At 42.0% G+C, this 25573-nt stretch overlaps 1 protein-coding gene across 3 annotated transcripts in view; it reads left to right on the forward strand.

Annotated features, from left to right (window-relative positions):
• ntrk3a (neurotrophic tyrosine kinase, receptor, type 3a) overlaps positions 1 to 25573 on the forward strand; it is a 157404-nt gene that overhangs the window by 73349 nt on the left and 58482 nt on the right. For all 3 annotated transcript variants that reach the window (XR_004333207.1, XM_032524314.1, XM_032524315.1), the window contains exons 5-12: positions 10786 to 10940; positions 11189 to 11331; positions 13077 to 13221; positions 18046 to 18158; positions 18837 to 19020; positions 20271 to 20294; positions 20847 to 20893; positions 21859 to 21961. Coding sequence is in view for 2 of the 3 variants with exons in the window: in XM_032524314.1 (XP_032380205.1) it covers positions 10786 to 10940; positions 11189 to 11331; positions 13077 to 13221; positions 18046 to 18158; positions 18837 to 19020; positions 20271 to 20294; positions 20847 to 20893; positions 21859 to 21961 (914 nt within the window). In the remaining variant the exon portion in view is untranslated. The remainder of the gene's footprint in view (positions 1 to 10785; positions 10941 to 11188; positions 11332 to 13076; positions 13222 to 18045; positions 18159 to 18836; positions 19021 to 20270; positions 20295 to 20846; positions 20894 to 21858; positions 21962 to 25573) is intronic.

Here is a 25573-nt window from a genome sequence, read left to right on the forward strand (position 1 = left end):
CCCGATGTGGTCTTCTGCTGCTGTAGCAGATATGATAGATATGTAGATAAAGCCGCCAATAGCGCACCAGGTGGATAAGCCGGTTTGTGATTGGTCCCTGCAGAATTGTAACAGACGCAGGATAGATAAATGTCTCCAGCCCGAGCGGCAGGCGGACCGGGCTTGGTTTACCCAGTCCAGACCGGTTCCTGAGCCCATCATCTTCAGGCCTGTGGCTGAAGCTACCGTTGGTGCTTTAATTAGTACGTACTGTAAGGTCTATTTCCAAACAGATAACCTTATGTTTACCTACAGACTTTTTTTTTTAAATTTAACTATTAGGAAACTAACTGACCAGGATGTTAAAGGTTAGGTGTGGCCTTACAGCCTGATGGCCTGTGGGTGGTGTTTGCCATGTCAATGTCCTATGGCACAAATAATCCATCTGTAATAAGAACACATGGATTACTGCAGTGAAGAAAGAAAACACAGAAAATAGGTTTTTGTTTAACAAACAGTAACAGGAATTATGTTCCCCATTTCCTTATGAGTGGTTATGGAGAGTGGATGAGTGGTTGCTGTGACAACGGGGTACTTAACAACGCCAGTGTTATTCTCTGATTGGTTATACTCTGGGGTCTACATTTGTACATAGGTGGAGTGCTTTGGTTAGATGATGATGCACACACCAAATAGGTTGAGCGAGTGAAACAATTGAGGAATTACACATCTGACGTACACATGCAAGGAGTGGATGAGATGCCTTGTTGTTCCAATCTGAACCTTTTTCAATTCAAATGAACGTTAGGAAATAAAGTGTTTGGCCAACAAGATGACCCAAAACTACAAAACTGATCTGAAAAAGTGAGCTCATTTCTGCTTTCTGACCTCTTTCAGAAAGCGCAGATGGCGCTGATTTCAGCTGCATCAGACCAGGTTACATCGTATGTAACTGGGTTTATTTCCTCCGCTCTTGCCTTGGGGTCCCTCTGATGTTGAGATGGAGGTGAATGGAGATGGTGTTGCTAACTTGAGCTCTTCTTCTCCATCACCCATGTGCTAGAAAAAGTCCTTTCAAGTAGGGCTGGGCAATATATCAATATTATATCGATATCGTGATAAGAGGCTAGATATCGTCTCAGATTTTGAATATTGTGGTATGACGTAAGTGTTGTCTTTTACTGGCTTTAAAGGCTGCATTACATTAAGTGATGTACTTTACAGACTGTTCTAGCTGCGCTATTATTTGCCTTTTCCCCACTTAGACATGACGTCGACATTACTGATGATTATAGATCTAAAATCTAGATGTGGAGATATTTTGTTAAAGCACCAATTGTCAACCCTAGAATATCCCGTCAAAATCAATATTGAGGTATTTGTTTTAGAATATTGTGATATTTGATTTTCTCCCTGTCACCCAGCTCCACTTTAAAGTCTCTTAATTGTATGTTGTCATGTCTGTCTGAACCCTGTAATTAGCATATTATGATCCACTCACAGTGTGGGCACAATCGAGATAACAATAACACATTAATACCAGTATATTGAATTCAACTGTTGGTTTTTCAATGAGCTCAGTTAATAGGTTGTGATTGAATGGAGCCAGTTTGTGTCAGTTTAGCTCCACGATAAAGCCCTTCATCACCCCCTGTTGACAGCAGCCACTGCAAGTTATTCAGCTGAATTCTGTGTGTTTATATCACACATATTGTCCTGCATTCAGCCAGCGGTGAGCCCCGCTGGTCCCGCTGTAACTGCTGATAATGGATATCTACTCAGGGCTCTTACACAGGCAGCAGCTACACAACACCATGCTGGGCCCTATGTGGAGAACAAAGATCAGCCACACACAAACTGTGTACACTTCCTCCCTCGTTACCTGGGCCCCACTGAATTCAAAAAGATAACACCGTCACACAGCACTGGCAATAGGCTTTTTAAACAGAGCAAATGCACACATTCCACAACTCAGTGTTATGTGAAACTGTCCAGTATCACTACAATGCAGATAACATTACAGACTGTAAAACATTCACAATTCATCATCATAATATTACAACATAGTAGGATGTCAGCCTGAAAAACAGGGTCAGCCATGAATGTCTCCAGTCAATAACTACATTACATAATATTCAGTTTTTTTGCATTTCTAAAAGACAAAAAGACAATATTCCGACTAAGCTGTTTCCATGATGATCTTATGTGTATACCTTTACCATATGGCGGCAGTGCATTTTAATTATTGTGCTTTTATTGTGTTATCTATTTATTTATTCTGTGTTATCTGCTATATATATATAAAGTGGATTGGATTGGATTGGATGAAAGTGAATATTCTACTAATATTTCTGTTAACATGTAACCGTAAAAAAAAAAACAGGATCTTTTCCAAATGTTCCAGAGGTGGAGGTCTAGTTGGAGCATGTGAACACAACGTCTCTCTTTTATTCTTACAACCAGTTCCTGGAAAAGGTCGGCTTGAATCCAAAAAAAACCCTGATGGAGACGCAGATTCAGAATGTGCTGTATACATGTTTAAAAATGTTTCTAAAACCAGAATAATACCCACATATTCCAAGTCTTCATCTGAAAATGCTAAATTTGAAAAAAGGCCTTACTCTAATATCCAAATGGAATATGATGTTTGCATGGCCTGTATCTAATTCAGAATATTGCCATAGTCAAAATAACAGTATACTAGTCCAAATGATCGGACTGAAGGCTCCAATTAGCTCTGATGACGCAGCGCCAGCCTCTGCTTTCACTTTGTCTCTATGTTTACACAGCTTTTCCACATCGGTGCAGGCTATCATATCCAAATCTATGAAATGTCAAAATGTTATCCCGGGCACATTAATCCTTAAGGTCAGGCTGCGCTTGATGCATGTTGTGTATCAACATCTCCCGGTCCTGATGTGGTCCACAGGCCGTCGCCTGAGCTGTGCAGGAGAAAGCCTCCTGACAAACAGCCACAAAAAAGGTCAGATAGTGATTACTTTAATGCCACACACACACAAACACACACACACACACATACAGCCGACAGCATGTGTTTGCATGTGTTTCTTCCTCCATGCTTAGTGTCATTCATGCTAAATAGCCTTTGTTTGAGGAGAGATATTAATGTCTGACATCTGTGAAATGTCTTATTTTTTATCACAAGCGAATGCACCATGTGTCAAGGCCTTTTGAAAAATATGAACATTTCCTTTTGCACAACATCATTTCTTATCATAGTGATTCACGGACACTTCATAAGTGATGACTGCGATGAGTTTACACATTGTATTTTAAGAAATATCTGCTCATTGTGTGTGCATGACATCAGACACAAATGTCTTTTTTCGATCTTCAGTCTGACACTGCCTCCACTGTAACCGATTTCCCCAACCAATCACTAGTCAACACTAATTCATTGTCATGCCAAGATACTGGTTTTGCTGTGCTTTTAACTTGAAACGTTGACAAATTTTAACCAGCTTTGTGTTATGGCAGTGTGTGCAGTGTAACGTTCACCCTCCCCGTTCAGCCAACAGCGGGGCTCTTCCGGGGGGGGGCACAAAACCCAGATGTACTGCCCCGCGTTGTGATGATAAGGAGCTGATTGAGGAATGGCAAAGTTTTTCGTTAGTCGAGCAAAGTTAAAAAAAACTACGATGTCAGGTGTGATTGAGAAAGTAATAAATTGTCTACATAACAAATTTTTCCATCTACTTTACTGTAATTGTCATGGTCCCCTGAGGCCGGATCCATTTCTTGGTTCCAAAATGTACGTAAAACTTGCATAGACAGTTAAAGAAATGGACCAACAGATCCCGTTGTTCTGGACGGAGACCAGTGAAGTCTATTAGAAGCTCTTTTTTTGTTGAAAGCTGAGCATTACTGCGCAGCCTCCAACTGAGCGTCACAACGTAGATGTGACGTGAGCAACCTGTCTGAAAGCTGTAAGTCTTCTGGTAGCTGTGCAAGAGAAATCTCAATCATTCCCAATCAGCAGAGACGGAGATGTAGGTGTATGCTAGGAGATAACATAGAGACAGGCTAATTACTGCTAACTAACATGCTAGTTAACATTAGTAATTAAACCTAAACAGCTAATGGAAGTCGAAACTGCCTGCGAGCTTATCCTGTACTCTACGGTAATTAATATACTATGCAACAGTAAGTCGCGTGGTTATACACAATCGTTAGCCTATTTTTATAAAAACGTCTGCAACGGAGCCATAACGTGAGATATATGGTAATGGAGCCTTTTATACATTGTCGTGCTTCTTTAGAAATAAATAATGGACAAATAGATTCTTTAAAAACTTCAGTTGTAAAGTTATTTGCTGTCAAAGGGACGTCAAAATGAATGGGAATCAATGGGATGCTAACACCGGGTGATGGCGCCATAGGAGCAACGCGGTCTGAAGAGAGGCTAACTCCCTTGAAAACATGTCAGTAGCTAATGGGCAGTTTTGTGCAAGCAATGTGTCTGTAAGGTTTGGAGGACTTGTTGAAGACTTCATCCTCTTCAGATCATCAGTTTGCTTTCCGATTGACATTTTAGTGAAACAGTGACTCCAATTTGTAGTTAACTAAAGTCACCTGGCCTGCAGGTTACATATATCACCTCTGCTCTCACTTCATTGACACTCTACTCAACAGTATCCTTTAAAAGTGGCGTAAAAACATATTGAGCACTAGCACCATGGATGATGTTGTTCCCTGCTCTTTCTTTCTTCACCCTCTTCTCCCCCATCAGCCTATCTACTTAATGGAAGTGAGAGATTATCTGTGCTTTAACAATTTGAGAGAGGTTATCTCCACTACGAAGTGGTACAACTCATTTACATCTCACTCCCGTGGCCAGGTAGATGAGGGACTTAATTAAGTTGGTGGCAAAGATTGCATTTGCTGCATGTCGTCAGATAAAGTCGGATCAACCTGGGGGGTAACAACATGGTTTTATGGCCTTGATGAATGTACTAATGAAAGAACTTTAATTAGGTGGTGCTTACAGGGAGCAACATAGAGACAAGTGTACTGATGGATGAATCACAGAGCAACACATGAGTTATATAAATATGTTGGATCTGAGTAGTCCTGTTTCATTACACAGCAACTCTTCCCCCCCAATATGCAATGATTCATTTAAAATCACTGCTAGTTTAAAGGAGCAATGGTAATAAAGACATTTAAAACGTGTCATTCATTTTTTTCACATCATTGCCTAATTATGATTACCTGTTGATCCCCTGTGACAGGCTAATATTTCAATTCATTTTTGACAATAAATGTAGAATGATCCGTGTAATATTATCGTAACTAACTCGTCATGCTAATACATATATATGACATACTTTTTATATGAGCAATAGTCCATGTTTCAATTTATCTGGAGCTTATAACCAAGTCTGACAGACAAACACTGAAAGGTACAACATGTGAACATCAGAAACATGACTTTCAGCTCATTCACTCAGTCATTTTTACTGAATTTGGAACACTTGCTTGTGCAGAGTCGTACTTTGGCCCATCTTGGCTCCAAAGGCCAAAAACTTCTGAATCTCTGTCCACTCAAACAACCAGCTCCCGGCAAACAGCACTGAGGTGACTTAGTTTTTCAACTTGTTTGTGTTGAAGACACTGCCAAACATCCATGGTGTGTTTAGTACACAGTTCTCGCTCAACTTAGAGAAATTCTTTGCAGTCATTTTGATATTCCCTGTGCACGAAACTGTGTACAAGTGTAAAGTCCGACCTCATGATGGCGCTCATCATCATTCTCAGCCTGGCCCAGTTGGGATGTCGTGTTTCCACTGTATGCTACGGCTCTGCAACACTCACCTTTTTTCTTTTTTTTTGGTACCCGTCCAGTACTTTGCTCTATTTGTTTTCTGAAAGTATCCCTATCACTATCACTTTGCCGTGGCCGGATCCATTTAGCAGCTCCTCTAAGTGTTTCGCTGAGGTGAAGGCAACATATCCGACTGAGGTTGTGTTTATCACCCAGGTTTTAAAGGCAACATTATACAGTATTTGCAATGTGTTTCACACACAAATTCCCCATCTCCTGTGCAAAACATTTATTGTGAAAAACTAATGCTGTAGTTCAGTCCTTGGGCTTTTTTTCTGCAGACAAATCCAATTTGTTCTATTCATCAAACCTGTGGCTGCGGCTGTAATAATGCACCTATTGATCTCAAAGTTAAGTATACGCAGAGGATTGTGTGTGTGTGTGTGTGTGTGTGTGTGTGTGTGTGTGTGTGTGTGTGTGTGTGTGTGTGCAGTCAGCTCGGGGTTCAGATCAACAAATGTTCATTACTCTTGCCCCTCCCCCTTAGCAAACAGACCAACACACTCAGTAGATAGCTAGCATTCATCACAGCACACCTGCAGGGTGGTAAAGAACTACTCCATCTCTGCTCTGTGTGTGTGGTGTGTGTGTGTGTGTGTGTGTGTGTGTGTGTGTGTGTGTGTGTGTGTGTGTGTGTGTGTGTGTGCGCGTGTGTGGCCCTGAACCTGACAAAAGGTAATAAAAGGTTGCCAGACAAGTCAACTAGCTAGTGAAGACTTAAATACATTTAGTTTTTCATTATTTTGTAACTACTTGGAAGTTAAAGGGAAGGTCTAAAGCTTCATAATTGTGTTTACACTCCATTTGAATAACTATCAATAGGCTTCTATTTATTGATTATTATTCAGTTGAACTTTTCACAGAGAATCTCAAATTGTTAGTTTGTTGTCCAATTGTGTCTTTGCATGTTAGACAGTGTCTGTTCCTGTGTATGTGTGTGTGAGAGCCTATGTTTCTGTGTGTAGATAACGTTACACTTATCCTTCACCTGCAGCTGTCTGCAGTAAAGCATCCAGGCGTTGTTATTTGTCAATCTCTCCCCTGTCAGCGGCACAATCAACTCAAGTGTCACAACTAGTTTCAGTGAAGGGAGAAAAAAAAAAAAAGCCGCCGCCCTCTCGTTCCTACTCTCTGTCCTTCACACCTCCATGAATCTCTAGATACAGCTGTGTCACAAATCTCCCATCAGCCACAAACAGTGACATGATGGCGCTGCACACATGATGGATGTGACACCGGGCAGAGATATCTGAAGAAGAACGCTTTGGGGTGTATGTTAATCAATTCAGTCAAAGAAAAGCGCGATAAGTTAGATGTGTTTCTAAATGTAGGTGAATGTGAGTGAGTAATGTCAAAGTCAACATGAGGAGAATAAAAACCCTGTTAAAGGGAGATCTGGTATTCACAGATTTTTTTCTGACATTTTGGTCGGAACAACGGTCGACTTTAATGTAAAAGAAAGAGTCTCAAACCCTGGAAATCCTCCTGAGGTGTGGTTGTAGCAGCCCAGTCTCATGGTCACGTTATTTAATCTGTTGATTCGTGTGCAGGGTGATGAGCATGAATTAAAATAATGTAATTTGACAGGAAGCATCATTCGTCATAAAAGCGTGATTACGGTAGCAAGTAGTAGTGATAAGTTGATTGGTTGGGGGGGTGGATGGGACAAACAACAGAGGACTTTCACCCCGGAGACCGGGGTTTTTGCATCCCACATGTGAAGGTTCCTTTACGCGTTCTTCTTCTAACCACAAACGTCCCGTTGTTGTTGCCGTCTCCTGCGTGAGACTGTTCCTTACCAGGTTGTTCTTTCCCCAAACACAACCGTCCCGTCACGGATCGTGTCCCGGCGTGTGGCGTTTCATTTCCCCGTTGTTCCGTCCCCCAGAGACTACGGATCGTGTCCCGGTGTGTGGCGTTTTGTTTCCCCGTTGTTGTGTCCCCCAGAGACCAGGGATCGTGTACCGGCGACCGTTGTTATCACCGTCCACCATGTGTGGCGTTTCATTTCCCCATCTTTGTGTCCCCCAGAGACCACGGACGGGTCCCGGCACCGTTTGCTATCACGTCTAAACCGCGTTTTGGCGGTCTCATTTCCCCATGGTGCGTTTCCCTCAGAGACCAGGGAAATGTGTCCCGGCGACGTTGTTATAAACGTTTCTACCGGTGGCGTTTCATTTCCCCATTGTTGCGTCCCCCCAAAGACCTCGGATTGTGTCCCGGCAGACGTTGTTGTCCCCCAGAGCAGGCTGCTACAGGCCAATCTCATGGCAGTTCGTCAAATCTCTGTTGAAGAATCAATAGATCAAAATAACATAGACCACGGATCGTGTCCCGGCGTGTGGCGTCTCACTTCCCTGTTGTTGCGTCCCCCAGAGACCACGGATCATGTCCCGGCGACCGTTGTTATCACCATCTACCGCGTGTGGCGTTTCATTTCTCCATTGTCGCGTCCCCCAGAGACCACGGATTGTGTCCTGATGGACGTTGTTGTCCCCCAGAGCAGGCTGCTACAGGCCAATCTCATGGCAGTTTGTGAAATCGTCACATTCCTAATTTGTGGAGAAAATCGTGTCCCTGTTGACGAATCAATTGATCAAAATAACGTAGACCACGGATCGTGTCCCGGCGTGTGGCGTCTCACTTCCCTGTTGTTGCGTCCCCCAGAGACCACGGATCGTGTCCCGGCGACCATTGTTATCACCATCTACCGCCATCTACCGTTTCATTTCCCCGTTGTTGTCCCCGAGCAGGTGCTCGGCCCAAACTCAGCAGGGGGTCAAATTCTGTTGAAGGAATCAGATCAAATTTAAAATAACCCCGGATGAGTCCCGGTGTGCGTCTCACGTCCCGTTGTTGGCGTCCCCGGGAACACGATCATGTCCGGCGACGTTGGTAAACACCATCTAGCGGGTGGCGTTGTCATTTTCCATTGTCGGCCCCAGAGCCACAAAAGGGTTGTGTCCGGGTCGGTGTTTCCCCCAGACCAGGCTGCTACAGGCCATCTCTGGCAGTTTGTGAATCGTCACATTCTAATTGTGGAAAAATCGTGTCCCTGTTGCGAATCAATAGCAAAAAAAACGTAGACCCCGGATGTGTCCCGGCGTTGGGGGTCTCAATTCCCTTGTTGGTGCGTCCCCCAGACAGGTTTGTTGTCCCGGGACCATTGTTATCACCATTACCGCCATCTACGTTTCTTTCCCCGTTTGTCCCCAGAGCAGGGTGCACGGCCAAATTTAGGCAGTTCGTCAAAACGTCACATTTTTCAATTTGGGGAAAAGTGGCCCCTTTTAGAATCAATAAGCAAAATAAGGGACCATTTCCAAAAATGCTGTGAGACCGGGTGGACTTTTCGAAACACCAGTGGAAACCCCACGACAAAGAGCTTCTAGAAAAGTAGCAAGTGACTACAGCAGTACATTAATGCCAAGATTACAGAAGGTAAGCAGTCAGATTGCTTACAAGCTAATATTACTAAGGTGGAACAGTTTTAAGTTTTATTGTTTTGTCGTGCTGTTAGTCTTTTGTGGCCTAATGTGCTCCAAAAACACCTGTACACGTGTACATGTACACCCTGGAAGCTTAATTTCAAGAGGGTTGTTTTCAGCCATTTTGTAACTATTTCCTGGTTTTAGTTTAGTTTAATTTATTTGTTTCACAGAATATAAAAAGAAAAGTACATGTCAGGGTGTGGTAGAAACCTGTAACGGCATATGGAAAAACCACAACCAAAGGACTTACACTAATGTAGGCGTACAAAATCCAAAATTAAGTGTTGAATTAAGATGTAGCAAACATAAATACGTGTAGAGAATCAGAAGTAATTGCCCTTTTTTACAGTAAAAACAACAGGTTTTTTTTGTTTCTTGAAAATAAAACAGTTTAGACAGCAGGGCATTTGTACGTCTATTTTTATACATAAAAAGAATATCTTTATGAGTCTATTAAGTGCCGAAATAATCTGAAATGCCAGCTGACTGATGAGAAAGTTATACTTCAGAACGGTTACTGGGCTAACTCTCTCATCCAGAATGAATAAAATACACTTTTCACAGAAATACACCACCCTTGGATGTTACATAATCACCAATCTGTGAGCTGGTATTGACTCCAGGATTGTGTGTGTGTTTCTGTGTGTGTGGTGGGGTGTGTGGGGTGTGGGGTGTGTGTGGCGGTGGGGTGCAGTACGGACATTTCAAAGTAGTTTGGAGTGAGAATTGGTGTAGAAGAAGTCTGTGTATTTTATGAGTCGGCCTTCTGTGACATCACCCACCCCCGGGGGGCGAGTCATCCCCCCCTCTACCCCCCAGGGATGTTCCGCAGCCAAATTCACAATTTTAAAGCGTTCAAAGATGAAAAACCAGTTCAAATATCTCAGTCAATGATCTATAAGTGTGGCAGATCAGGCAGACCTGCCAACCTCCACACATCAGAGCCTAAAGGATGCTGATTCACCGGGTTCACTTAAAAAGTTGAAGTTGATGGGTAATCTGCCCAAACATACGTCTGGATGTTTGATTTTTTCAGTTTTGCTCTCAGTTTTGCAGTTGTGGCGAGAGTTATCAGTTACATTGACTTGAGATATCAAGTCACTGCTGCACACAGGTTAGACTATATGATCTGAAAATCAGTTTCCATGTAAAAAATTGTTTTAATCAGGTCAAACCCAGGAGAAGGCAACATTCAGGTTTGGCTACTGTCATCTAGTTGTAGGCTATCATGACATTTAAGATCTCATCACTTAGTTCCTTACTCCATGCTTCGGTCACATAGCCACCCAGAAAACCTTAGGGAGCAAATCTAATTGTTACAGTATTATTTAACCAGTACTCAGCTACATTTTCCATTTGTTCTCCCTTCGTGTTGGAGGTGTGAACTGGGCCAGTTATTGGTGAATATGTCACTGATGAGATTTAGCACCTTGCTATTACAGTCACTGCTCTTCCTGTCTTTCTGTCCAGTCATTTAGAGGAAGTGGTGTTTGACTGTGGCTGTGAGATCCGCTGGCTGCAGCTATGGCAACAGAGAGGAGAGGCGGGGCTAAGCAGCCAACAGTTGCGCTGTGCTGACGGCAACAGGACCATTCTGCTGCACAACATGAACATCAGCAGCTGTGGTGAGTTCAGAGTGTTGACACACCCCGGCCCTGATGACTGGGAATTCCTACTGCTCATAGCAATAAAGCCGGGGTTCTTCTATATGTTTTTTTTGTCAATAAATCCTTAAACTCTGTCCGTCCTGACTTCCTTCCCTGAATGTTGCTCCCAGCTCCAAGCCCATTGCTTCCTGGCTTTAAATCTTCAGAAATTGCTCACAAATGTCTACATGTATTTGATACGTTTCCCCTGACGTGCTCTCTCTCAGACCTGCCAGATATCAGCGTCAGCCACAGCAACCTCACCGTCATCGAAGGGGATCGAGTAACGGCCATCTGTAACGGCTCGGGATCCCCGTTACCTGAGGTGGACTGGCCCGTCAACGGCCTGCACTCCATCAATGCACAGGAGGTGGGGAGGACACAACCACACACACACACACACACACACACACACACACACACACACACACACACACACATACACACATAACGGGTACATTTCATATCTTATTGTGCAATGTCCAATCCTTTTGTGAATTTGCCTGTGAGTGTGTTTACATGGCACTACTTGGAGGCTGGCCGTCACTAAGTCTACTCAGACAACTTCATTTGCATATTTTTCTATACATATATATATATATATATATATATATATATATATATATATATATATATATATATATATATATATATATATATATATGTGTGTTGGGTAAACTGCCGGCTTATTTATGTAATCTCCTCAAGCTGAATTCCAGCACTTTTCATCTCCGTTGGCTCTCTTACAGGATTCCAAGGGTTTTTATTGAATTAGGGGACCACTAAGGTCTATATGAAAGAAACGTTAGATGCAGTATTAGGGACCACTAAGGTCTATAGAAAAGAGACTTCAGATACAGTATTAGGGACCACTAAGGTCTATATAAAAGAGACTTCAGATTCAGTATTAGGGGACCACTAAGGTCTATATAAAAGAGACTTCAGATACAGTATTAGGGGACCACTAAGGTCTATATAAAAGAGACTTCAGATACAGTATTAGGGGACCACTAAGGTCTATATAAAAGAGACTTTAAATACAGTATTAGGGACCACTAAGGTCTATATAAAAGAGACTTCAGATACAGTATTAGGGGACCACTAAGGTCTATATAAAAGAGACTTCAGATACAGTATTAGGGGACCACTAAGGTCTATATAAAAGAGACTTCAGATACAGTATTAGGGGACCACTAAGGTCTATATAAAAGAGACTTCAGATACAGTATTAGGGGACCACTAAGGTCTATATAAAAGAGACTTCAGATATAGTATTAGGGACCACTAAGGTCTATATAAAAGAGACTTCAGATTCAGTATTAGGGGACCACTAAGGTCTATATAAAAGAGACTTCAGATACAGTATTAGGGACCACTAAGGTCTATATAAAAGAGACTTCAGATACAGTATTAGGGGACCACTAAGGTCTATATAAAAGAGACTTTAAATACAGTATTAGGGACCACTAAGGTCTATATAAAGAGACTTCAGATACAGTATTAGGGACCACTAAGGTCTATATAAAAGAGACTTCAGATACAGTATTAGGGGACCACTAAGGTCTATATAAAAGAGACTTCAGATACAGTATTAGGGGACCACTAAGGTCTATATAAAAGAGACTTCAGATACAGTATTAGGGGACCACTAAGGTCTATATAAAAGAGACTTCAGATACAGTATTAGGGGACCACTAAGGTCTGTATAAAAGTATCCAAAGAGCACCATGTCATGGGACCTTTAAAGAACTAAAGATGTGTTTGTTTAAAGATGTGAGCAAACTGTTGGCTCAATGGCTCCAGCATCTACAAAAATCCAATTTTAACACATTACATTGACAAACCACTCCACATACAGTACATACCACAGTAAACTTAGCTCATTGAGTCCAAGGCTAACAGTGGGGGTAACCTGACATTACCACTCAGTCAGAATAACCCCACGGTTACATGTTCTTCTTGTTCCACCAACTGTGTGAATGCAGCATCATTTATTACCTTTATGCTAAATTAGTGTCCAGGCTAACTAGAGCTAGCTAAAGTCTATGTTTCCTTTGTGTACAACACTCATGAAGCTGCCTGCTTCCATGCTACACTGGTTCTCTGTCCTTGCAGGCCAGAGTCTACGACAACAACACCATTCATTCCATCAACATCACGCTGGTCAACGTGAGCAGGGACGACAACAACTTCCTGCTAACCTGCACTGCCACCAACATAGTGGGCATGACCAACGCTTCGGTCCAGCTAACTGTTCACTGTGAGTACACACGCACACACACACACACACACCACACACACACACACACTCATCTACTTAGTAGCTCAGAATATAATGGTCATAAATGGTAATAAAATAATGGCCAGAACCGAAGCTGCAAAGGCCAATATAATGTGACTTGTAGTCCCTCAATTGAGTAAAGTTTCAAAAACACTGAATCCTACACTTCCCATAATGCAGCTTGATGCCATCCTCATGTGTTAGACTAGAGGAATGGCATTCACCTTTCAGAGAAATTAAATGACACACACACACACACACACACACACACACACACACACATACACACAGAGCACTCTTCTCTTCTATTTTCCATTTAATGGTCACTTTAGGAAAGTACTTATTAATGTTATCGTAGCGCTCAACAGGCCCATCCATCATCATCTTTACAGCCCACACACTGAACTACACTTTGTGTGTGTGTGTGGGTGGTGTGTGTATGTGTATGTGTGTGTATGTATTTATATTCATGTGACCTACGAAACAAGCTTTTTGCATGAGCGTGCCTCATAAATTATCCTGTCACGGTGCGACTCAAAAGGCCACAGTAGCATCACACCTATAGGACAGCGTAAAGGAAAATGTTAAGCACACAGTTCCGTCTCATTTACGCAAAAGACAACAGGCTAATGTATTCAACCTTCGAAATGGCTTTTATATTAAATGAGTAATTATTAGATTCTAGGTCATTGCATTTATTTTAACTGGCCAGTTTCATATACATGTAATCGGTCTCCCATGTGACAATTATGAAGCATCTGTTTATCATGCGAAATGTTCCTGGGTGTAACACTCATTAGCTTTATATCACCATTACATGTGGCTGTACAAAAGCCTTTTCTGCCAACTCATACACTTTTTTTTAATTCCTGTCAAAAATTGGTGTTAGTGTATAGGTATTGTTTATTTTTCTTATTGTCCAAAAATCTGAGAGACCAAATCCAAACAACGTGTTAGTCTGTGTCTTAATACTGACTGACTGTCTGTGGCTCTCAGCTCCAAGCCCATTGGTTCCAACTGAAGATGTGTCATTTAAAGAAAAGACTCAATCATTTCCTAAAACTGCTGCTCACTGTAGTTTTTGCACCGTACCGCCAGCCTTCTGCTTTTATATGGTAGTAATACGCTCCACATGATCCTGAATGTACAGAGCAATATGATAACAGTTTTGTTACAGTATTGGGATTTAAGGACCCAAACACAGAGACAGGCAGGCAGGCGAGAGGTTCACAAGATTTTATTGTCACAAAAACAGGGAAATGCCAAACAAGATCCAGAAATGCAAAAACAAAGTCCAAAATCCAAATCTCAAAATCCCCAAAAGTCCAAGGAGAAAACAAAAAACAGGAACACAGAAACTGGGAAGACTCACAGGGAAGACAGATCACAGTGAAGATGAAAATGTAGAACACACCGACAGGAACACACCGACTCACAAAACAATCTGACAAGAGCCAATGGGAGCACAGACACTAAATACACTGGGTAATGAGATAACGAGCGGCTGGGAAACAGGTGAAAGACATCAGGTAAAACACAGGAGCGGGAAAACACAGGAAGTAACACTAAAGACAAGACAGCGCAGAAAACCAGACTATCAAAATAAAACAGGAAACAGAACATACGGACACTCAAGGGAAACACAAGTCAGAAACTACAACACAAGACCGGGGAGGACACAAGCACAACGAGACAAGACAGAACCAAAATACCAAAAATAGAAGGAACCAAATACCCAAACCATGACAAGTTGCTTCATACTTAGTCCCAGCAACACAGAGCTTTAATGTCAATCTTTGCATCACTCTGCAGTAATTAATTTCTTCATAGCTTTCGGAATATATTGACACGTGCTGCTGTGCTGATCCTAGATTAAGCTGAGTGACTGGTATACACCGCCAGCCCTCTTGCTTACTCCAGCAGCAGCATTCACATCCACGTCAGCCAAACTCCCATGCACCATCTTTTCCATTTGATTCCCTTAGAAAGAGTAAGAGTACAATCACAATTCTGATGAGCTTTCTCTATAATGTGAACAATTGCTGATTAATTCAATCAGACTATAGCACATCAAGCTGGAGTGGAATCATCAATAATTATTCACAAAGCAGAGACTTTGTGAAGAGACAGTCCACACATCGGGTCATTAGCTAACATACGTCTGAACCCACTGACTCCAACAGAGAATAATATAATGTTGTGCACATGTTTAATATTGCAAAAAATCTCTATTCGACTTATCGCTGGGCTGGTTTAAAGGTGTGTCTCATACAAACAGATGGAAATGTTTTGGATCCCTGTCTCGCTCCACTGCAAGCCTGTGCATGACAATGTAACACACAACCTATATTCAGTGCAAGCTCCACCCGCGCATCATACATATACTACACCCAGAGGCTAGAATTTAAAAATACGGGCCCTGCAAAAGAAACTTGAGTTGCTCTGTACGGGATCCTGAGCAATATGAGCTAGAGTTGTGCCCACGGCCTTCAGCCGCATTTGATTGTTGAACTTTCGCCTCATGAAGCACAGGCAAAAATGTGAAGCTTAAATTGTTTTGATGGCAGGATGGATGACTCAGACCTCAACATTTTCAACATAATACATCCATGCATCTCTTTGTGCATGTGGACCATGAACGTATAATCAGACCTGGACGCAGCGTTGGAACCAGAGCCCCCGTCATTCCTCTGAGAATTAAAAGATGTAATCACGCAGCTCTTCTGGACTTTTCAATTATTATCAGACCGAATGGGTCGTTTCGCTGGCGGTTGTGACATTATCAATAACACTTCTCCTCTGATTAACAGACGTGTCTTTCTCCATGTACTGTAAGTCTGATGGGAAAAGTCTTTTTGGGCCAGAGGGCATCACATGACTGGCCGGGGGGTGTAGTTGCACTGTTGGGACGCTATGTTCAATTAGCTTCAAATCCCAGTGCAATTCCAAGGGGGCTGATCTGGACACCATTGGTTGTCTATTGAGTCATGAGGTGTATATATACTGTATGTCTAAATATATGTATATATAGTGTCAGAAGAGCGCACTGTTATATGTTAGTTTGTCAAATGAACCGTTTCCTTTAGTGTAAGGGCTGTAAGACTCCAGAATTATTCCAGAGTATTTATATTTATAATCAGTCATTGAAGTACATTTTGCTGTACTTGGAATCAGATGTGACCAGATGCTTCAGCAAATAAAATGGATCTCATATTAACACGTTAAGTCCATTTGTCCCTAACTTGCAAAGGACGTGAAACTGTATCCAAAGTCATGGCCTGGGACTGAAAAACGTCTTCATCAGTCTGTGTGTTTACATGTGCAGTCGTATCCCGGCTGTTATTGGCTGTTTGAAATTTCTTGCTTATGTGTTCTGAGATTATGAGTAAGGGTAGACGTCTGGGTATGTGGGGAATAAAGTCTCTTGTCTTTCATCAGTAATATAATGGATAAGCCAAAGAGTGCTAGAGAAAGGGTGCTAGAGACAGCAGTGGCCAGGTCAGTGGCTACACAAAGGACGGAGACAAAGACACACTGGCGCAAAGGATCTGAATCTGTGTACGAGTGAATGGTCTGGCTTTTCCCCTTCCCAAATATGATCCCAATGAGGATGAGGCTGTGTTGTTAAGTAGTACACTTCGTCCAGGTTGTTTTAAGCTTACCTGTAGCACGAAGGTAAAGATTTGACTGGAGAAAACCTGCAAATATACCTCAAACCTAGACGTGGTCCTGAAGGAAAATGAAAATTGAGCGGAAGGACATAGGAGTGCGGAGTCCGGCTACATTGTCCAAGCAAATGCGCATCCAAAAAGCCTACAGTGAATGAGCCGAGGACTTTCTTTTAAAATCCAAACTTGTTATCTGAGTGTGTGTGGTGCTCACAGCGGTTGGTTAGAGTGGGCTACAGTTTTCATTTGAGCCACAAAAAGGTCATCTGTCTCCGGTCAGCCATCACACAGCTGGATGTGGTTCCCCTGCTGGGGAAGGAACGTCGTCTTGGTGTTTCCTCGCAGATCTGCTCTTTCGCTCTCGTTAGTTGTTCATTTTGAAAATATCACTCATTAGTGGAGTCTTTGTCCTTTTCTTGTCTTTGCTGTTTGGAATCTGAGCACACAGTGACCACAGCGTCAGATGGTCTGTTAGGCCCGTGACACACCAACCCCATAATCGGCCGTCGGACAGTCTGGCGAGGTCGGTGACTCGAGTCTGTTCGGTGTGTTCCGTGTCGTCGTCCTTCATTGAGAACGACCTGACATGCTCAGTCGGAAGGCGGGCACTTGCCGGCAGTCGGATTCGAATGACCAATCTGATTGGTGGAGTGCTAACCCTGAAACGAGGAGCAGGATGAGCGTGACAAGAGTCTCTCAAATTCGGAGATAAAGATAAAGATTCAGCAGCTGCATGGTCTGTTTCTCCTTAAAATGTTTTCAGAAACACGTTTCGGTGAAAAAACGTTTCAGATATTCTCTCTGATATATTGAGAATCCAGCTGTGGTTCGTTATGACTGGACGTAATGGGTAATGGTTATCTTAGCGCTTCCTGGAGAATTTAATTATGTGTTTGCTTTATGGAAAGGCCTCGATGCATGCAGTTCAAAACAAATTGTGACAAATTACTGACATCATAGCCATGACTTGATTTCGTCATCATATTACATCATCATAAATAATAATTAAGCTCATTAATGAGCAACAATGAACATATGACTATGAATTTTTTAATGTATATACATGTATGTTGTCCTCTGTTTCAAGTCCAAAGCGAAGTGCTCATCTGTCCTCTGTTCTCTTCGCCGTCTTCAGTTCCCCCCTCGATCGTGAAGCTGAAGGAGCCGGAACGCCGCCACGACACGTGCATAGAGTTCACTGTTCGCGGCTCCCCCCACCCGGCCTTACGGTGGTTCTACAAAGATGAGGTGCGCTTGATTCATCTGATCCATCTGCTGTACCACTTCTATTTTCAAAATGATGATTTGTTACTTCATGGCTCTCTGAGCGTTCATGAGTTTACCTGACCAAAATGAAATACACTGCTGAGAAACAAACACATTATCAAAATGTAAAGGCACTTTTGGGCTTAAATATATCAATACGTAGAGTATTTTTACTCAATTTTCAAAATGTTTTAGAACGAACCTACCATATAGAACAATATCTTGGAGTGTGATGACTCTCGTTTTTTTAGATATTAGGTCTTTGCTCTCTTGGATTCTTGATATATTATCAAAATGTTAACGCATTTTTGGACTTAAATGTAGCAATAAGTAGAATATTTTAACTCAATTTTCCTAATCTTTTAGATGTTTTAGTTACCACATAGAACAATATCTTGGAGTGTGATGACTCTCGTTTTTTTAGATATTAGGTCTTTGCTCTCTTGGATTCTTGATATATTATCAAAATGTTAACGCACTTTTGGACTTAAATGTAGCAATAAGTAAAATATTTTAACTCAATTTTCCAAATGTTTTAGATGTTTTAGTTACCATATACAACAATATCTTGGAGTGTGATGACTTTTCTTTGAGATATTAGGTCTTTGCTCTCTTGGATTCTTGATGTCACTGTTCACTGTCCCATCCCTGCCCTTTCAGGAAATATCCCACACAGAGTATGTGCGTCCTGATATGGATATTTATCAGGACTACGTAGAGGGCTGCCTGACCTTTAAAAACCCTACGCACCACAACAACGGCAACTACACTCTGGAGGCCAGCAACTACCTGGGCGTGGCCACCAGCACCGTGTACGGCCACTTTCTGGACAATCCCTTTGATGGTAAGGTGGGACATAGAGGGACATGGAGGGACTTCGACGTCTTAGCCTTTTCGCATGATGAGGATACAAAAGAGTCAAACAGAGCAGGGAAAAGTAATGAAAAAGAATGCAACAAGGTTAAAGATAAATGTAAAGGTCCCATCATGCTCACTGTCAAGTTCATTCTTGTATTTTGTGTTTCTACTAGAACATGTTTACATGCTATAAGGTTCAAAAACACATTATTTTTTAACATAATGTCCTGATTCTCTGAATATTTCTGTATTTTCTAATGCTGTCAGTATTTACTTTAGTTTATAGTGAGAGAGCTGTGTGTTGTTAGCAGGGTCCAGTGAAGCCCAGGGGCCGTGTGCTTAGAATGCTAAGCACACGGTGTGAGGCACATGGCGTAGGTGCATTTAGAGCGTGTCCAAATTCACTTTTACTCGTTTAACAACGGAAAAAAGGCTCCGTGAGCCAGGCGCATGGTTCAAAAGAGTTATACTTAGAGTCTTCATTCATTCATAGGTGTGTTTTGGGCTTAACATGTAATAAACCAATCAGAGTGTCCTCTCCCATTCCCTTTAACAGCCAGGCGCATTTGTACCTCAGTGCATTAATATTATGATGGTGGATTTGCCCCATAATATTTTGATTTTTAATCTTTTGCATGTGTGTCCTACTGCGCTTCCCTGTGTGTGTGTGTGTGTGTGTGTGTGTGTGTGTGTAACAAGCATAGTGTGCGTGCTGTGCACAAGACTAGGCACATTTTACTAATGTGCTGTTAAAATAACAATGAAATGCTGCGCTATGAACGTTAGACCAGGTTTTCGGTGGTCAATGGTGCGATCACTTTCTGCTGCCGCAAGATAGCAATATACCCAGAAAACACCTGAACACACCTCCCTGTAAGACACAGCAAAGATTGGCGCAGGTGCATTTGCTATTAAACAACATGGGCGCGGGACGGGAAATTAGCAACTGTGTCGGTCTTAAAATAGCAGAGACACTTGCGCGGGGCTTTGCACTGCGCCGGGTGCAAGGTTTGTGTTGCATGAAATAAAGCTTATATTTTAATCTAAGTGCAAATGAAGAGCTATATATAAACAGAGGTGCTGGTCTTCACAGCCATATTTTAGCTGTTTGCACTCTTCACACCTCACAGTAATGCTCTGTATGTATGTCTCTATTTTTGTCTCTCGTCATCCTTTTCTATATTTACCTTCTCTGAGCAGTATGTCTCACAGCATCTTCTTCTTCTTCTTCCACAGGTCCGGAAACAGATTATGATTATGGTAAGTTATTTTTAAAAGAAAGTTCATCATAGTATGATGGTTTAGATTCATGGTTGTCAAGAAGGAGTTAGCTCTTCATCATGATATCCTCTACATGCGTATAAGGCCCCTAATGTTCACGCTGATTTTCATTTTATATGACCAGCTTGTCTGACTGGGGTGTAGTATAACTATTCCATCATAGAACAAGTGACCCCAAATGTCCCATAGACTGACTCTTCTTTATGACAGGATGTTGAGATGTCTGAGTAAAGATGCTTGAACGCTGAATTCCCAATTTGCCAGAATTTGTATCTTTACAGAGACAGACTGCTGAGCTGGACTGGGCCTGCCAGTGTAGACGTTAACTGACCTGACAGTATCATTGCAGGCCTTTGGTCTCTAAGAGATGTGTCTTTCACCGTGTGTCCGCAGCTACTTGTTCATTATTGATTAAAGCAGCTTTGTAGTTTACTGCTTCATGTGCGACTTGCTCAGTTTCCCTGCAGAAGCAGCAGGGCAGTAACCTCTGGTTATTTCTAAAGCCAGTCTCTTGTTGTGTTTCTCCACCAGTGACCCCGACTGCAGAGACTCACAAACCTGAAGAAGATACGTTTGGGGTGAGTGACTGAAATATGAAACATGTTGAGTGTTTGGCTGAGATTGTGTTTTGCTGTCGATCACCCAGGTAGAGAAACAAACGCTGTTAGATCAAAGAATATGTGTAGTAATGTCCCAACTTGCTCTGTGTTTGCTGTCTGTAGTTAGGCCGTGTATTCTCTTGCATAGGAGGAAGAGATGTGGAATGAAGGAGTAGAAACACAATCAGAAAATGTGTCTCCAGAAGAGTGTTGAGAGCGGAAGGTGCTATTTTAATCCAGCCTTCTGTCACCATTGCTTCTATCTGCTGAAATCCCCTGGTGGCTGGTGAGCCTGAGAGTTGGTTCCAAATGTAATTGAGTTCATCTTTTTCCTGTAATTGTCTGGGAAAAGATAACTCTTGAGGCTGAGGCCTTGAAGCACCATTGTGGGTTAGTGTGTGTGTGTATATATATATACAGTATATACATAGTATGTGTGTATATGGTCATTTGGCCTAACAGGCCCTATAGACATGCATTAATGTGGATATTGCAGTGATGGGGCTGCCATAGTCTGGCACTCCCAGCAGCTGGGAATATGGTGCCTTTCTCCAGGGCAGCTCAGCAGCCCAGGGGTGAACTGGCACCGCTGCGGCTACCATGCCACACTCCGTTCCGAATGGTCTGAGCTGGATTTGCACCGGTAACCCTCCAGTCCCAAAGCCAAGTGCCTAAGGACTGAGTTGCTGCTCGCAAACAGTTTTGCTAATACACTGGACTTCAAATCCCATTTCATGGATGATAAAATATCTTGTGTTCAAATTGACTATTTGACCTGTGGGTGTCTAAAGCAAACAGCGGTTCATCCTCTGGGGACAAGATTGTGTCCGATGAAAAATGTAGGCCTGATAGCGTTACCTTCTGGGGACGGCACATTCACAGCTAACTTTATATGAAAACTGTGCTCCTACAACCCTCTTATCCCCCCCCCCTCTCGTCTGCAGGTCTCCATAGCAGTTGGGCTTGCGGGGTTTGCCTGTGTGATGCTGGTCGTTCTCTTCCTTCTCGTCAACAAATATGGACGACGCTCAAAGTTTGGCATGAAAGGTAAGCAGTCAGTGTTTCTATTGGTTCTGTCCCTCTGAAGATGTCTTTGATCAAACTCACAGTGTGTGAATCTGGACTGAAGATAAAAGGTGTGACGGGTATGGAGGTCAGGAGCGTACTCATGGATGAATTGGCTGAAACCATCAGCTTTGCTAGTGTCTCTGTAGTGTTCATACTTCCAGACAGTTTGGTGGACTGAATGGAAGGATGAAGGCATTAGGAGTGAGAGGAATAGAAGATTATAAAATAACTAGAAAATGCATTTCCTGCAGAAAATGTGTGTGAATGCTGAATAGCAAAAGCTAAACTGGACTAATAGCTTAAATCTGTAAAAAGAAGTTGAAGTAGTGAGAATAGTTGGAAAAGTGGGAATTGGTATGAATTTCATTGACAAGTGGAATAATACCACTAATGTTAAAAAAGTGGAATAATTGGTTGTTGTTTTTTAAAGTTGATGCTAAAGCTAAACTGGATTGCTGGTTAAAGAAGGTGAAGTTGTAAGAAATGTGGAAAAGTGATAATTGGTTTAATTAATACATCTTTAAAAGTTGAATAATGGCCAACTAGTATGAATGTTTTAGGTGTCACAACAGTGGCAAGAGAGCAACATATTACTGTCTGTTGCTATTTGACTGGCTGGCCAAAATGCCGCGTCATGCTTACTAATCCGTGGCCGTGTTTGTGACCACAGAGGAGATGGCTGTGATCTCTGTAATCAGCTAACGACCTGTCGCCTGTGTCAGACGGCTGTCATTAAGGGACGCTGAGAGCGACCTGCGAAAGAAAGGCTCCAACAAACTAAACTAAAGGTGGCATGAGTGGCACGTGGAACGTATTGAATGAAATGTATGTGGAGTAATATAAATGTGGGCATATCAGCATTTCAAAAAGTGTTTGCTGTGCCTTTAACGTGGAAATGTCAGGGTGTTTAACATGGGCAACGAATGGAGGAAGATTGGGAACTGTTGTCAATTGGAAGATCATCGAGCAAAATCCACAAGTCCTATCGCTTAAATGAGCACGTTGGCTGAAAGGCGACAAGCATACCTACAATTTAATGTATTTATGTTGTATGACAAGGAAAGATTGTGGGCGTGAGAGCAAGTTACAGAGAAGGGACTAAGCTTTCTTTTTTTATTTTTTGCTTTATTTAACAAATAACATAACAAAAATTCAGACATATCAATTACAATATAAAAAGGAACATAAAATAGATAAAGTAATCATAATAAAAAAGAAGTAAAGGACAAGAATTAAAAATGTGACAGCCTTGTAAAGAAAAAAAAAATCACCCACTGTAAGTCACGCAATACACACCTATTACAAAATTCCTGAAAGGAACACTAAACTTAGTTTAATTTAATAACTGTTAAATATATCAAACTGCTGAGATAGAGCCTAATCAATGAGGTGTTTGTGAATAATGTAAGGTTTGACTGGTGTCTGTAGGTAAAAGTATGAAGTAGGAGTAGCATTTTGAAGTAGAAGAAGATTTGAAGCCTGCTCTCATTGACTTTAATTGTAAAAAAAAAACACTTAATAGTTTAAAAAGTATAAATAGCAAAACAGATGTTGAAGAAGTCCCATCATGTGCTTAAAAAAACTGAACATTTTGATGTGTGTATGTTTTTTTGTAGCTGAATAGGCGACCAAAGACTATACTGGGAATGTTGCAGAATCAGCATTCACACAATTAAGAGACAGAAGGATGAAAAGTAGGAGTAAAAGAAAGGGTGCAGAAAGGGAAGCTGGTTGGTAAAGACAGATATGGCCAGATGAGGAAATGTATATCACAGGAACATCGCGGCTGTGCGGACATAGAAAGCATAATTCAAGCTAAACACAGAAGAATCCTTACCAATGGTAGCATGAACGGTAGGAAGACAGAATGGAAGGATATACTGTAGAAAGGGCGGTAACAGAGGGTCCTGGAAACAGGGTTAGTGTCATTGTCTGTTTCTCCCTCCATGTATCTTCCACTCTTTGCTGTCAACATTGTCAGCAGTGATTGATCTTATATCCGAGTTCTTACACCCGTCTTAGCTTTATATGGAAAACACTGTTTTATGATTTCAGCAAAGCTGAAGTCATTGTTGCATCGGTCAGAGTTAGGCGTATTATCTTCTGACCAAACACACAGGTGCACATTTGTTATGTCCAGGCTTGAGTTGTGTGTCGTGTTGTGTTGTTGTGAGCCGGGTGAATTGACATCTGTTAGAGGAGCTGTTCAGCTTTTGCTCGACCTGTTTGGTTTCGGGTATTATTCCTTATTCATAAGTGTTGTTATTATGTACAGACGTACAGTATAACAGCACAGCTTATTACTGTATCTGGGTATCCTGAGAAAAGAAACACTGCTCACATTTAACAAAATCTTAACTCCCATGCCCACTTACTAGCTATATATGTACACAAACGTATGTATATTCAATCAGTCAATCAATCAATATAATAAGGTAATTCTCTACTTACTCCAGTGAAATGCAGTTTGCTGAGCAGCTGGAGGTCAGCTGGCTAGTGTAACCTCTGCTGGCAGCTAGACATGAGTGTCGACTTTAAATCTCAGAGATTTTTCAGTGTAAAGTGCCCCAAGCGCCCGACTCCTCTGTGATGAGTCATATCAGCTGATCCAGAGGGATGAAAGTGATAAAGATCCAGTGCGGTGAGTCAGCTTCTCTCTGCAAGCAGCAGTCAGTTTGCATTCACTTTTTTTGGGAGGAAAACATTTCCTTCTGCAGTTCAGGAGTGAACTCTTTACAAACACATCTTAAGTGACACCTAATATAGACACAAGGAACGGTGCCTCTGCAAAATAGTCTCAAGAAGGAACTCGTTTTGGTGGAACATGTGTACGTTCAATTGTTAGAAAACTCCTACTGGACAGATAGTCTAGCTAGCTGTCTGGATTTACCCTGCAGAGATCAGAGGACCAGGTAACCATAGTCCTCAGATTGGACAGATAGTCTAGCTAGCTGTCTGGATTTACCCTGCAGAGATCTGAGGACCAGGTAACCATCGTCCTCAGATTGGACAGATAGTCTAGCTAGCTGTCTGGATTTACCCTGCAGAGATCTGAGGACCGGGTAACCATAGTCCTCAGAAATCCACCAGCGGTTAGAACGCTGACACAAAGAAAGAGGAAGGGGACGGACATCCGGAATTTCCAGCGGCACCTGAACAATCCCAGAAATGAAACGTTGTTGATATAGACTATTCATGCTTTAACTACTATTCTACTGTATGGACTTCTATGAAGGTGGTGCCCAATTGGGCGAAGTGGCCAATTGTTCTTAGGGGGCATTTAAACCTACATTGTTTTGTCCAAACTTTTGGACTTTTCAGTTTAATCCAAACTAAATTGTGTGAAACCTCCCCTAACCTTAATGGTTCATGAGAAGCGGCTCATGTATGTGATGACGACAGGATGTAGGTATGTCATGTAGAAAACAAAAATGAACCTGGGTCTGGACCTTCAGATGTGAAAAATCTCTTCTTAAATCTCAAAAACTGACTCATATTTGAACATGCACTCCAACCAAAGACACTTTATCTATGCAATCCCTTAATACTCACGTAGTGGCCAAGGCTTTGTTTGGCCATTTGAACAGGCTA

Source organism: Etheostoma spectabile, chromosome 8, assembly GCF_008692095.1.
Source record: "Etheostoma spectabile isolate EspeVRDwgs_2016 chromosome 8, UIUC_Espe_1.0, whole genome shotgun sequence".
Classification (NCBI taxonomy): domain Eukaryota; kingdom Metazoa; phylum Chordata; class Actinopteri; order Perciformes; family Percidae; genus Etheostoma; species Etheostoma spectabile.